The sequence below is a fragment of the Capra hircus genome, chromosome 21 (genome assembly GCF_001704415.2).
Source record: "Capra hircus breed San Clemente chromosome 21, ASM170441v1, whole genome shotgun sequence".
Lineage (NCBI taxonomy): Eukaryota > Metazoa > Chordata > Mammalia > Artiodactyla > Bovidae > Capra > Capra hircus.
In genome coordinates, this window is record NC_030828.1 from 57,337,512 (window position 1) to 57,352,049 (window position 14,538).

At 37.8% G+C, this 14,538-nt stretch overlaps 1 protein-coding gene across 2 annotated transcripts in view; it reads right to left on the reverse strand.

The window, feature by feature from the left end:
- BTBD7 (BTB domain containing 7) overlaps positions 1-14,538 on the reverse strand; it is an 83,823-nt gene that overhangs the window by 13,169 nt on the left and 56,116 nt on the right. For both annotated transcript variants that reach the window (XM_018066325.1, XM_018066326.1), the window contains exons 4-7: positions 12,442-12,650; positions 7,701-7,776; positions 4,543-4,703; positions 437-580 (exon numbers count right to left, since the gene is read on the reverse strand). In XM_018066325.1, the coding sequence (XP_017921814.1) occupies positions 437-580; positions 4,543-4,703; positions 7,701-7,776; positions 12,442-12,650 (590 nt within the window). The remainder of the gene's footprint in view (positions 1-436; positions 581-4,542; positions 4,704-7,700; positions 7,777-12,441; positions 12,651-14,538) is intronic.

Sequence of the window (14,538 nt, forward strand, 5' to 3'; positions counted from 1 at the left end):
ACTTTTTTGAGCGCTAAATACAATTTCCAACAGTCAGCTACTACAGAAATATGTTATAGGAAGTCATGGCATTTCTTTAGTTTACAAAAGGAAGAAAATATGTTTGCAGTCTTCTTTCAAACATTTCTCCCACCCTGAAGATAACAACATACTGATGACCATTTCAGTAAAATGAGTAAGTTTTTTCCAAGCTAACAGTTTGCAAGAAAAACTAAGATGAGAAAAATGTACAACTTAATATAAGTTATAAATATAAAAACATGCTTGATAATTAAACATTAAACATAATTAAACTACTCTGGTGAGAAGTCAAAGCAAAATTTACTTTCACTTTCCTTATTAGGCTATTTCCAAACATTTAAGTGATAGTACAATAGGTATCTTTGTGTTTATAGTTCGTAATAAAGTAGTTTAATATCTCAAAGTGGTTTATTACCTTCGCTTCTTCTACATAGGGAGAGAACAGCCGAGGACGAACATAGATTCCAGCATTTTTTTGCCGTAACCAGGCATTTGACTTTCCACCTTCTGTTGTAGGAAGCATATCTGATGGAGGAGTACTAATCAAGCCTCTTTTCATCTTGAAAAATAAATTATTTTTTAGAGAAACAGACATTTGTGTAGCACAATATTACTAAGATAAAAATAATTATACCTATAAGTCAGCATGTTCAAACTTTACTATTAAACATGAACTTAGGAATGCACATGAAACTTAAACACATTTGAATGTTTATAAGTATTTAAAGGATTCAGAAAGCCATAAAAAGGTACAACTTTCCATTTTTCTTTAAATAGAGGAATGATATTTTAAAAACAAGAGTTATATTAATTAAAAATACGAGTCAGACTAACTTTCAGAACTCTAAAATAGAACTGATTCTTTTCCTTACTCATCTAGGAATTGATTCCTCCCCCAATCTATACTCCACAAGACAAAACAAGCACATTCTTGGGCCTGTATCTACAGTACAAAGATAGCCAGTCTGCACAGTGATAGGGGCAGGGGCTCTAAGGGAAGGACTTGGCTCAAACCTTAACTCTCCATTGGACAGCCATGTGGCCATGGACATCTCCTCTTACCTGGGCCTCACCTTAAGGACCCTGAATTAGCCCTGGAAATGGGACACTGCAGGACTAACTAAATGTGGTAGTCTTGTTGTTTCCACATCTATGCTAGGAGAATATAAATCAAGTACTTTAGCCCATGAGGTGGCTGTGAGGAGGAAATGAAGGTAAGGAAGATAAAAGGCACTTGGCACAGTACTTAACACACTATACGAGCACTATGACCAACGATCAATATTAGTAAACTTTTACTGGGGACTTATTATGCGTTGGGATTCCCTGATAACTCAGTTGGTAAAGAATCTGCCAGCAAGGCAGGAGACCCCAGTTCGATTCCTGGATCGGGAAGATCCCCTGGATAAGGGATAGGTTGCCCACTCCAGTATTCTTGGGCTTCCCTTTGGCTCAGCTGGTAAAGAATCTGCCTGCAACGTGGGAGACCTGGCTTCAATTCCTGAGTTGGGAAGATCCCCTGGAGAAGGGAAAGGCTACCCACTCCAGTATTCTTGCCTGGAGAATTTCATGGACTGTACAGTCCATGGGGTTGCAAAGAGTCGGGACATGACTGAGCAACTTTCACTTTACTTACTATGTGTTAAGCATGGGATATTAACAACAGAGCTATATATTTTCTAAATCTATTGAACAAAAGTTCTAAAGTATGTTTCTAAACCAAATTGAACCTGGTTTTAGTCCCAGATTTTAAATGAAACCAAATATTGTTTCTAATATTATTCTTGTTAAATATAATAAACATCTCATTGCTGCATTAAAATCATGTTTAACTAATAAAATATAGCATTAGATATATTTTGAAAATAGGCAAAAAAATCCTATAACTCTAATCTGTTATAAGTGTAGTACTGTTGATATATTTCCTTCCAATCTTTTTTAGATAAATTTTTACCTAACTAAATTTTAGAATATATAAAAGTACATTATTTTTTTAGGACAGCAAAATACTCTGTCAAGTGGTTATGCTATAACTTACTTCCCCTGTTATTAGACATTTAGGTTACTTCCAAATATACTTAATGATGATGCTACCAATGTACCAGCTACACCTCCCTATCAGACAGTATTATTATTTCAAAAATTAGTGACCTAATAGGTAAAAAGGTGATAACTTATTGTCTTATTTTGCTTTCTTTACTGTATGTGTGCTTACTAGCAAGACTGAACATCCTTTTAATCAGAGGTTCCATAAACATTTGTTTCCTTCTAGTTTTTCCATATTTCGACTTAATATTTAATTCTTCGATCTAATAGGGATTAATTTTGTGTGCAAGTGAAATGAGGATTTAACTTAAAGTACATTTCTTCCCTCCCCGACTGATGGGTTACTGTAGCAAGGTTTGTGATAGCTTGCTTATTATATGTTTAATTCTTATATTAATTAGGATCTTCTGGGCTGTTTTGTCTTCTCTATTATGCTAGCATCACAGACTGACTCTTAAGAGTTTTAAAATATATTTTGTATCATGAAAGAGTTGTTGTTCGGTTACCCAATCATGTCTGACGTTTCTGTGACCCCCATGGACTGCAGCACGCCAGGCTTCCCTGTTCCTCACCATCTCCTGAAGTTTGCCCAAGTTCATTTTCATTGCATTGGTGATGCTATCCAGCCATCTCATCCTCTGACACCCTCTTCTTCTCCTCACAATCTTTCCCAGCATCAGGGACTTTTCCAATGAGTCAGCTGTTCACATCAGATGACCAAAATACTGGAGCTTCAGCTTCAGCATCAGCCCTTTGCATGAGTCTTCAGGATTGATTTCCCTTAAGATTGATTGGTTTGATTTGCTTGCTATCCAAGGGACTCTCAGGAGTCTTCTCCAGCACCACAGTTCAAAGGCATCAATTCTTTGGCGCTCAGCCTTCTTTACTGTCCAGCTTTCACAAGTGTCTGTGACCACTGGGAAGATCATAGCCTTGACTATACAGACCTTTCTCAGCACAATAACGTCTCTGCTTTTCAACACACTGTCTAGTTTTTCATAGTTTTACTGCCAAGAATCAACTATCTTCTGATTTCATGGCTGCAGTGACCATATGCAGTGATTTTGGAGCCCAAGAGGAAATCTGTCACTACTTCCACCTTTTCCCCCTCTATTTGCCATGAAGTAATGGGGGCGGATGCCATGATCTTAGTTTTTTTAATATTTAGTTTTAAGCTTTAGTTTTATCCCTCCTTTTTTTTCTTTTAGAACTTAAAAAATTCTTGTCAGTCTTTTTCCAGATGACTTTTTACAATGTTTCTGTGCAGTTGGAAAAAACTATTACATTTACAGTATTTTATTAAAATTATAAACCAATCTGTGAAGAGTATTTTTGCCAACCATATTAGTAGTAAGTCGCTCAGTCGTGTTTGACTCTTTGACACCCCATGGACTGTAGCCCACCAGGCTTCACCATCCATGGAATTCTCCAAGCAAGAATACTGGAGTGGGCTGCCATTTCCTCCTCCAGGCTGTCAACCATTCAGTTCAGTTCAGTTTAGCTCAGTCACTGAGTTGTGTCTGACTCTTTGTGACCCAATGAATTGCAGCACATCAGGCCTCCCTGTCCATCACCAACTCCTGGAGTTCACTCAAACTCATGTCCATCGAGTCAGTGATGCCATCCAGCCATCTCATCCTCTGTCGTCCCCTTCTCCTCCTGCCCCCAATCCCTCCCAGCCTCAGGGTCTTTTCCAATGAGTCAACTCTTGGCATGAGGTGGCCAAAGTACTGGAGTTTCAGCTTTAGCATCATTCCTTCCAAAGAACACCCAGGGCTGATCTCCTTTAGGATGGACTGGTTGGATCTCCTTGCAGTCCAAGGGACTCTCAATAGTCTTCTCCAACACCACAGTTCAAAAGCATCAATTCTTTGGCTCTCAGCTTTCTTCACAGTCCAACTCTCACATCCATACATGACCACTGGAAAAACCATAGCCTTGACTAGATGGACCTTTGTTGGCAAAGTAATGTCTCTGCTTTTCAATATGCTATCTAGGTTGGTCAACCATTAATTGGAGCAATTCTTATAGTCTAAAAAAATTCACATAAAAATTGTGAAAGTAACATGATCAGTCAGCTCCATTAATTTTTACCTGAAACACAATTACAGGATTCATTTACCCCTTTTACACTGAACCAACCTCTTCCCCTCTTGCTCTCTGATTTACTGCTATTCTTAAGAGAGTCTCCAAAGGTAACTTCTACTCTTTCCATTTAAAATGAGGACTACTTGATCTATACAGATAAACTGCTGGATTAACTCCATTTAGAGACTATGTTTCTGCAAAAGTAAGACTGATACATTCAACTCAAGTCTCATCCACCAAACATGTATTTGTGCCATGTGCCAGATACTGGGGACATAACACAGTACCAAACAGACATCCGTCTCTGTCTTCGTGGAGTTTAGTCTCACGATACTCCACTAGGAGAAGTTATTTTCATGAAAGGGATAAATGAAGAAAGATACTTACTGCATCACTTAGGACTTCACTGTTTATAGGCAAGATGTGTTCAATTCGTACAAAAGGTAAGAGAGAGGAAAGGATCTCTCTAAGCTCTTCGATGTCCAGGTCCCGTCTTTTCACACCTCTCTTGTTCACACTATGAGCAGTGCCACTCAGTAAGTTTGGCTCTATGACAGAAATGGAAAATGAGAAGTCTTCACCCAAATTCAAATTTCCAGAGAAAAGCTCTCTTTCTTCTCTAAGTATACTTTCAGTAATCCTCTATATTAAATGTACCTGCTTTAAAAAGTGCTATAAATAAATTACTTTTATGGCTTAAGAAGTTTCCTTAATAGAGATATTCTTGGACAAAGAAAAAGCATGGTGTCAATAGTACAGTAACATTCTTTATAATTTTCTGCATTAAAGAAGACAGAATTCTTTTCTGCATACTAACTCATAAGAGAAAAAACAACAATCTATTAAAATCTAGTTTGATCAAGGGCTTTTTCTTAATGTTCCTCACTTTTGGGGCCAGTTTGTTTTTTTTTAATACAACTTATAATAAGGGTAATACAGGACAAACGTTATTTCTGGTAACTGTAAGTTATGAGTATGCTCATTAGGCTATTATACAGATTTAATAGGAATTTAATGAGTATCTAAAATTATATCACCTGATACCTTAAAGGAGCAAAACCTAATGTACACTCTATTTAAGAATTTTATGAGTCTCCTAAATTTCCACAGAAATGTTAACGCATAAAAGTTCATGTGTAATATATTCCACTGTCCAGAGCAGAGAATAAATGTTTTTTCATGGGGTATTAGTGAAAGAGGAAGATCTGAAGTATATATATGGTTTTTGATAGTGAGGTGGGAAGGAAAACAACATATTTGAAGAATTTTTAATCATATCTTTAAACTCGGGGCTATATATATTATTTTTTTTTGCTTAAAAATAAGATCTTTATCATTCACGATATAAAGGCTGGATTTTTTTCCACAAACACTACAGGTAAACTGGTATTTTCCTTTAAATACTGTGATAAAGAGATATTGTTTTTTGAGAGGCTTATTAAAATTGTTGCCAGTGTGTGGAAAAGGGTTTTTGTTCTTGCCTTGTTATGCTTTGCATTCAATATGTATATAAGGCACTGCTTTTCAAAAGAAATTTTTTCTCAAAGTAGTGGTGTTCTGCTTTCAAATGAAATATTCCATGAAATCCCCAGATATGCACCAGGTAAGGGCAGAACCTTATACATGAAAGTGACTGAGGCAAAGGTGCAGTCTGGTTCATGCAGCGTCCTTCTCCTCTCTGGAAGAGCCTCCCATTCTAACACAGCCAGAAAACCATTAAACAATGGAAATTTTATAAAGGATGTTCATTATCTGCCCAAAATAAATATGACATACCATTACCAGCTTTACATCAATAAATAAGCCTTTGATCATTATGGAGCACTATATATAATCAGTTCTTGTTACTTGGGGTGGTACTGTCCTATAAAGCCACCACAACAATTAGTGAATACTGAACCATTGCTCCTAAGGGAAACACACAGTTAGGTTCCTTTGAGCCTCTGGTCACATTATTTTTGTCAGCCCATGAAGACAAAGCCTTGTTTTGTGTATGTTTCTGTTTAAGGACACCTTGTTAGTATATATTGTTGAGTCATTAACAATGAGCTCACAGCCAAGAGCACTGTAACTCATGCACCTGAAGAATGTTTATTTAACACGTATTTTCTCCATAAGGCACATCACAGCCCTCTTGGACTTAGGAACACTAGACAGTATTGATAGTGTTACACTTGGAGGCTATCTTAGACAGTGGGCTTACCAGAAAATCCTACTAAGATGTAAAAAACCCAGCACCAAAAAGACTATGAAAAGGACACCTGTTGGAGAATTGAAGTTAAGACGGCAGAGTATCACTTTGCTCTACCATAGGCTGGAAATGTATGTCATTCAAATCTTCTGTTATTCCGTGCATTTCTGCAAATGACTAAAAGTGTCATGAGTACTCATTTGGGGATCACAAATAAATTTTAGCAAGTAGGTGAATTTGCAAATTTAGAATCTTTAAAGCAGCAGCATAGACTATACTGGCATTTCAAAAAAGTCCCAAATTAATAGCAGTGGTTTTTATATTCGAAAAATTTCAAATCTGAAACTGCGAAAGGCTTCTGCAGGCCACAGATTAAATTAGGAGAATTAAGATAGGAGGACTGCTTTTGTTTCCTAGAGCTTGGTAGCAGTATATTAAAGGAACACTATAAAATGATTTGAAGGCAGGTTCAGCTTTACTTTTTAAAAATATTTTAAAACGTGAGAACAACAACTCTAAGTATACTAAAAAACACTGACTTGAACACTTCAAACATAAACTTTATGGTATGTAAATTTATCTGTATAAAGCTGTCAAAAGTGAAAGGAAAGGGAAACCTGCATTTAATTTTTCAAATTAAAATATTTTTATTTGGGTTCACTATACAGACAAACACAACATTATAGGAAGGAAGTCACATAGGTGGGTGGGCTCACCCTAGATATAGATGTAAGACTGCTACATAAGCACAAGTTCCTACAGTTAAGATCATGAGTGACAGGTGGTGCTTGCGTCTCCTCTGCAGTGTCCCCTGGTTGGAGGCCATGCAAAAGTATCATTTCTCCTTTACCTTTCACAAAAACTTCAAATAAACAACAAACATGCTTCCCTTTGGTAGCCATATATATATTTTTTTCCTTGAGCAACATTCACATAATGTAAAATTTACCATTTTAACCATTTGAGAATGTACAATGTTGTGGCTTCAGTACATTTAGAATGCTATGCACGTATCACTATCATCTAATTCTAAAATATTTTCATCAACAACATGCCTTTGTAACAATTTACTCATTAATTGAAAAATTACACTCTAATACTTTTATAAATCATTCAACATACATTATTAAACACATAGAAAGAGAATATTAGGAGTTACAGTTTAAAGTGCAAAAGTAAACTTTCTGATGTTTATTTCTAACCAAGCATACCCTTTCCACTAAAGGATTTTACTGATTGTAAATATTTCTATTTTCACCAGGCAACAGCGGTAACTGTCAAGACTAATGTGCAGCATACACTTTTGTAACTTTTGGGAAAAACTTACAGTTGTAAGGTAGTTTTCTGAGCTTACCTCTGTCTGCTATTCTCTTCATTAACTGATGCTCACCCCATTTAATCAGATATTTAAGGATATCTTGTTCACTTGCCTATAATAAAAAAAGTTTGTTTATTTTAGTACAAACAGACAGACATTAATCTCATTAAAGACTCTTCTTATGTCATAAAGTACATACAATGGGCAACATGCCACGTTTCACTCATTACACTGGCAGTTTCAAATGTCTGACCTAAACCTGTGGTATACCAGGAAGCAAATACACAGACCCAATTATATACATTTGGTCCAGTAACCTCGCTCTTGGCTCAAATTAAATTTTTACTCTTATTTCCATCTTTGTTTTTTAAACTGTTTTTTTTCCCCTGTTTTAAATTTATCTTACTAAATGGTTTCTATACAGCTGCCTTAAATTCTTTTGGGGACAAGATGGAGATAAATACATGAAAGTAAAAGTGTAAAGATACTGTGGGACTGCTGTCTCCTTCAGGAGCAGGAAAAAGCAAGTATGGCAACTTGTCTTGGCAGAAGACACTATGATCTCCACGAAGTATGCCACTGATTGGTGAAGGACCCCTCAGGCACAGTCTGTGAAATGGCAATGTGCTTCTCATTTCTTTGTACTGCATTTAAAATCTTAGGGCATAATCCAGGTTGCTCTCCAAGTTTTTTACATTCCAAGAAGAAATGCAAAGATTCTAAACAATCATCAAGTTCAGTTCAGTCCCTCAGTCGTGTCCGACTCTTTGTGACCCCATGGGCCATCTCATCCTTTGTTGTCCCCTTCTCCCACCTTCAATATTTCCCAGCTTCAGCATCAGTCCTTCCAACAAATATTCAGGACTGATTTCCTTTAGGATGGACTGGCTGGATCTCCTTGCAGTCCAAAGGACTCTCAAGAGTCTACTTCCCACCACCACAGTTCAAAAGCATCAATTCTTTGGCACTAAGCTTTCTTCATAGTCCAACTCTCACATCCATACATGACTACTGGAAAAACCATAGCTTTGACTAGATGGACCTTTGTTGGCAAAGTAATGTCTCTGCTTATTAATATGCTGTCTAGGTTGGTCATAACTTCTCTTCCAAGGAGCAAGCGTCTTTTAATTTCATGGCTGCAGTCACCATCTGCAGAGATTTGGGAGCCCCCTTCCCCCCCCAAAATAAAGTCTCTCACTGTTTCCCGATCTATTTGCCATAAAGTGATGGACCTGGATGCCATGATCTTAGTTTTCTGAATGTTGAGTTTTAAGCCAGCTTTTTCATTCTTGTCTTTCAGCTTAATCAAAAAGCTCTTTAGTTTTTCTTTGCTTTTTGCCATAAGGGTGGTGTTATCTGCATATCTGAGGTTATTGATATTTCTCCCGGCAGTCTTGATTCCAGTTTGTGCTTCATCCAGCCCGGCATTTCTCATGATGTACTCTGCATACAAGTTAAATAAGCAGAATGACAACATACAGCCTTAACGTACTCCTTACCCAATTTGGGATCAGTCCGTTGCTCCATGTCCAGTTGTAACTGTTGCTTCTTGACCTGCATACAGATTTCTCAGGGGAGGCAGGTAAGGTGGTCTGGTATCCCCATCTCTTGAAGAATTTTCCACAGTTTGTTGTGATCCACGTAGTCAAAAGCTTTGGCATAGTCAATAAAGCAGAAATAGATGTTTTCTGGAACTCTTGCTTTTCTGATGATCCAGCAGATGTTGGCAATTTGATCCCTGGTTCCTCTGCCTTTTCTAAATCCAGCTTGAACATCTGGAAGTTCACAATTCACATACTGTTGAAGCCTGGCTTGGAGAATTTTGAGCATTACTTGCTAGCGTGTGAGATCAGTGCAATTGTGTGGTAGTTTGAGCATTCTTTGGCATTGCATTTCTTTGGGATTGGAATAAAACAGACCTTTTCCAGTCCTGTGGCCACTGCTGACTTTTCCAAATTTGCTGGCATATTGAGTGAAGCACTTTCACAGCATCATCTTTTAGGATTTGAAATAGCTCAACTGGAATTCCATCACCTCCGCTAGCTTTGTTCATAGTGATGCTTCCTAAGGCCCCCTTGACTTCGCATTCCAGGATGTCTGGCTCAAGGTGAGTGATTACACCATCATGGTTATCTGGGTCATGAAGATCTTTTTTGTGTAGTTCTTCTGTGTATTCTTGCCACCTCTTCTTAGTATCCTCTGCCTCTGTTAGGTCCATACCTTTTCTGTCCTTTATCGAGCCCATCTTTGCATGAAATATTCCCTTGGTATTTCTAATTTTTTTGAAGAGATCTCTGGTCTTTCCCGTTCTATTGTTTTCCTCTATTTCTTCGCACTGATCACTGAAGAAGGCTTTCTTATCTCTCCTTGCTATTCTTTGGAAATCTGCATTCAGATGCTTATATCTCTCCTTTTCTCCTTTGCCTTTTGCATCTTTTTTTTTTCTCAGCTATTTGTAAGGCCTCCTCAGACAACCACTTTGCCTTTTTGCATTTCTTGGGGATGGTCTTGATCACTGCCTCCTTGTACAACGTCACAAACCTCTGTCCATACTTCTTCAGGCACTCTATCAGGTCTAATCCCTTGAATCTATTTGTTACTTCCACCGTATAATTGTAAGGGATTTGATTTAGGTCATACTGAATTGTCTAGTGGTTTTCCCTACTGTCTTCAATTTAAGTCTGAATTTGGCAATAAGGAGTTCATGATCTGAGCCACAGTCAGCTCCTGGTCTTGTTTTTGCCGACTGTATAGAGCTCCTCCATCTTTGGCTGCAAAGAATAGAATCAGCCTGATTTTGGTGTTGACCATCTGGTGATGCCCATGTGTACAGTCTTTTCTTGTGTTGCTGGAAGAGGGTGTTTCCTATGACCAGTGCGTTCTCTCAGCAAAACTGTTAGCCTTTGACCTGCTTCGTTTTGTACTCCAAGGCCAAATTTGCCTGTTACTCCAGGTGTTTTTTGACTTCCTGAAACGGACATCTTTTTTGGGTGTTAGTTCTAGAAGGTCCTGTAGGTCTTCATAGAACCATTCAACTTCAGCTTCTTCAGCATTACTGGTTGGGGCATAGACTTGGATTACTATGATACTGAATGGTTTGCCTTGAAAACAAACAGAGATCATTCTGTCATTTTTGAGACTGCATCGAAACACTGCATTTCAGACTCTTCTGTTGACTATGATGGCTACTCCATTTCTTCTAAGGGATTCTTGCCCACAGTAGTAGATACAATGGTATTCTGAGTTAAGTTCACCCATTCCAGTCCATCTTAGTTCGCTGATTTCTAAAATGTTGATGTTCACTCTTGCCATCTCCTGTTTGACCACTTCCAATTTGCCTTGATTGATGGAGCTAACATTCCAGGTTCCTATGCAATATTGCTCTTTACAGCATTGGACTTTACTTCTATCGCCCGTCATATCCACAACTGGATGTTGTTTTCTCTTTGGCTCCATCTCTTCATTCTCTCTGGTGTTATTTCTCCACTGATCTCTAGTAGCATACTGGGTACCTACCAAGCAGGAGAGTTCATCTTTCAGTATCCTATCTTTGCCTTTTCATACTGTTCATGGGGTTCTCAAGGCAAGAATACTGAAGTGGTTTGCCATTCCCTTCTCTAGGGGGCCATGTTTTGTCAGAACTCTCCACCATGACCTGTCCATCTTGGGTGGCCTTACACGGCATGGATCATAGTTTCACTGAGTTAGACAAGCCTGTGGTCCATGTGATCAGATTGGTTAGTTTTCTGTGACTGTGGTTTTCATTCTGTCTGCCCTCTGATGGATAAGGATAAGAGGCTTATGGAAGCTTCGTGATGGCAGAGGCAGACTGAGGGGGAAACTGAACTGACAAATCCTAACTCCTATAATGTCTGCATCAGGACAGTGAAACAATAAGGTTAATGAAAACAGATCCTAAACAGATCAAAACAGATTATGACAACATATGTATTGCAATCAAAGCAGTGTATGGAGGAAAAATACAGATGCTAAGTGGATTATTTAACTCTTCACTGCACTGCTGACTGAGATGAAAGCATTTCATAATTTTTCTAGTACAAATACGAAGAAATAGGATATGGCTTAATGAGTTTATAACTTTATAACATTAAAACTGCTGTACAGTTACCAGCATAAAAGTCATACAGCGAATGCAAAAAAGAAAAAAAAAAAAAAAAACCTTGACTAAACTCTACCTCGAAGTATTTTTTTAACTTTTAAAAAAATATACTGTTAGTTTAAATTACTTAATTATAAATGATAATTATAATTATCATATAATTATAGAATACAGGAATTTGTTTAAATGTACTTCTGACTAAAAATAAGTAGTTGAAAACATTATTATACTTCAGCAGGACTCATACACTGAGTTTTAAGAAATGTCCGAATAGGTCTGAAATTGAACGTTATTTTTACTTTGTGCTGCTTAAGTCTAAGTATCTTCTGATACTTTACCAAAAATAAAAGAAGCTGTTATAGTGAATCTACTCTTAACAGAAGCCAAGAGAATCACCACTGGGATATGCTTCCAACCTTGCCTACTGCCAGAACCCCTTTGGGGAATCGCTGGTTAGGACCTGGGCTGCTTCACACTGCTCAGTGATGGTGGCAGTGAGCACAAAGGGCCAGAGACCTAGAAACCTTCAGCTGCACTAACATGAAGAGGGCATTCCTGGGTGGGCTGATCTCCCGGGTGGGAGAATAACCGAATACAGATGGGCTTCCTGGTGCACAGACGAATGACAATGAATTTGAGAGGTGTATAAATGATTACCTGTAGGTAGTCAGACTGGACAGCAGTAAGCAGATGGTCTTTGCTGAGTTCATAAAAAACATCCGAAGTCATGACCTGGGAAAATTCCTCACAGAGGAAATGTAAAGCTTGTCGGTGCACCCACTTAGAGCCATATGGATGAGAGCTCCACTTGAGGATGGCAATTAAGGTATCTAATGAGATGCTTTCAGCAATGATATCCTCACAGCCTAAAAGAAAAGGCAAACACTTCTTGAGATTAATCATAATATTATTGAACATTAGTGTGTTAGACACCAATCGTAAAAGTAGCAATAGGAAAAAAGAACACAGAGATAATAATATCTCATGGAAGTCACCAAGACTTGATGGGATGGGGTAGCAACTGGTAACCGTAATAGATTTTGACAACTACAGGGAATCTGCTGTTCCACAAAGATCTACAGAAAAAGGTGGGAATTCTCTTAATTGTTTAAGAAAATAAACATCTATGTGCAACTCAAAATCTGTACAAGACAGAGCAGAGAGCACTAGACCAACGGGGAAAGAAGGAAGAATAGGCAGGCACGACACAGCTGTGGGAACTGGCAAGTTGAGGTTTCAATGACACCTGACGGATAAGTGAACCCACACTTAGGGATATGGGTGGGCTATCTTCTAGGAACTACAAGGATATCTGTTTTTGGTATTATTCTAGTAAAAAACCAACACTTTCCATTGTTGATAGTTTCATCCTTTAGAGTACTGCAGTTTTTTTGTTCATTGGTTGAACTAAAAAGAAATACAAGGTTTAAGTAAAAAGAACCAGGATCCTGGAGAAAGTGACTATGACACTTTAAGTGCTTTAAGAAGAGAAGAAAAACATCTGAGGACAGTCAGCTATTTTCCTTAGGAAAAATAATTTCAAAATACAAAGATAAAACACAAACAGAATTGGAGTGACAAAGACTGTGTAAGGGAAAATGGCTAAAGTTGGACAGACATTCTTCACAACTAAGTTTACCATAAAATACAAAAAGAATCCCAATAATGGGGGGATCAGATGCCACTGCCACCGCCACAAATTTAGCTAAACAGGCTGCTCTCTAATGAGCTTGGAGGTTTAAAAGATACGATAAAAGATAGAAAGGTCAGGAATAAACTCTGGAGACTTTCCAAGCTCAAAGTTCTTGTGAACCCATGAAAAGAGAATGATAACGATTCCCATTTTCAGGTGATATATGATCATTAGGAGCCAATATACAGTTTGTAAAAAGTAATACATTCTCCCCTTTTGATATGACAACAGAGAAACCGAGTATCACAGAGAACTGTGTAACCTAATTTCTGTAAAGCATTTAACAGAACACTTCATGATGTCTCTAGATTGTTAGCTGAGAAGATGGGGACCCTGTCTTCACTATATCACTGTATCTTCTTCCACATGGTAGGCACTGAATAAAAATTTGCTGAATGTACAAATGAGATCTTTGAAGGTAAGACAAAAAGATGTGGAGGGGTGACAGAACACTGGCTAACAGAATCATGGGTAAGAAGCACTGGTCAACTCCTCAGATGGAGTGGAGAGTCTCTACTTTTCTGATGTTCATCAAGTTGGAAAGTAGGCTTCAAAGTCTTGAGATAACCTCAAGCTGGGAAACACAGTTAAAAATACACTGGATAAAATGGTCAAAATTAGCTAAAAAGATGGATCAAAATGAAGGTGAAATCTAGCTTAAAAAAATCTTAAGTTCTGTATTTAAAGAGTCAACTGCAGAGTAGATGACAAGAAGAGCTAGCTTAACTACAACCATTATGTAAAGATAGTATCTGGGTATATTAACTGAATGAATGCCAAAGGTGAAATGATTTTTATAAAGCTAAAACAATCACAGGCTTTTAAGACACAAGCATAGAGTCATAATCAAAGGAATAATGTTGCATTGCTGTCCTATTGGATGCTGTGTTCTGTTCTAAGCCCTGTGGTTTTGGACCAGCAACGACAAAACCCTAGAATTCTCAGAGGAGGGCAAAAGTACAGTGAAGAGTTTGAGGCCTGTTAATGAAAAAAGCTCTGAACAAACAATATTATTATTGATTTATGTAAGAGAAACCCAAGGAGAGACGTAAGAGCTACCT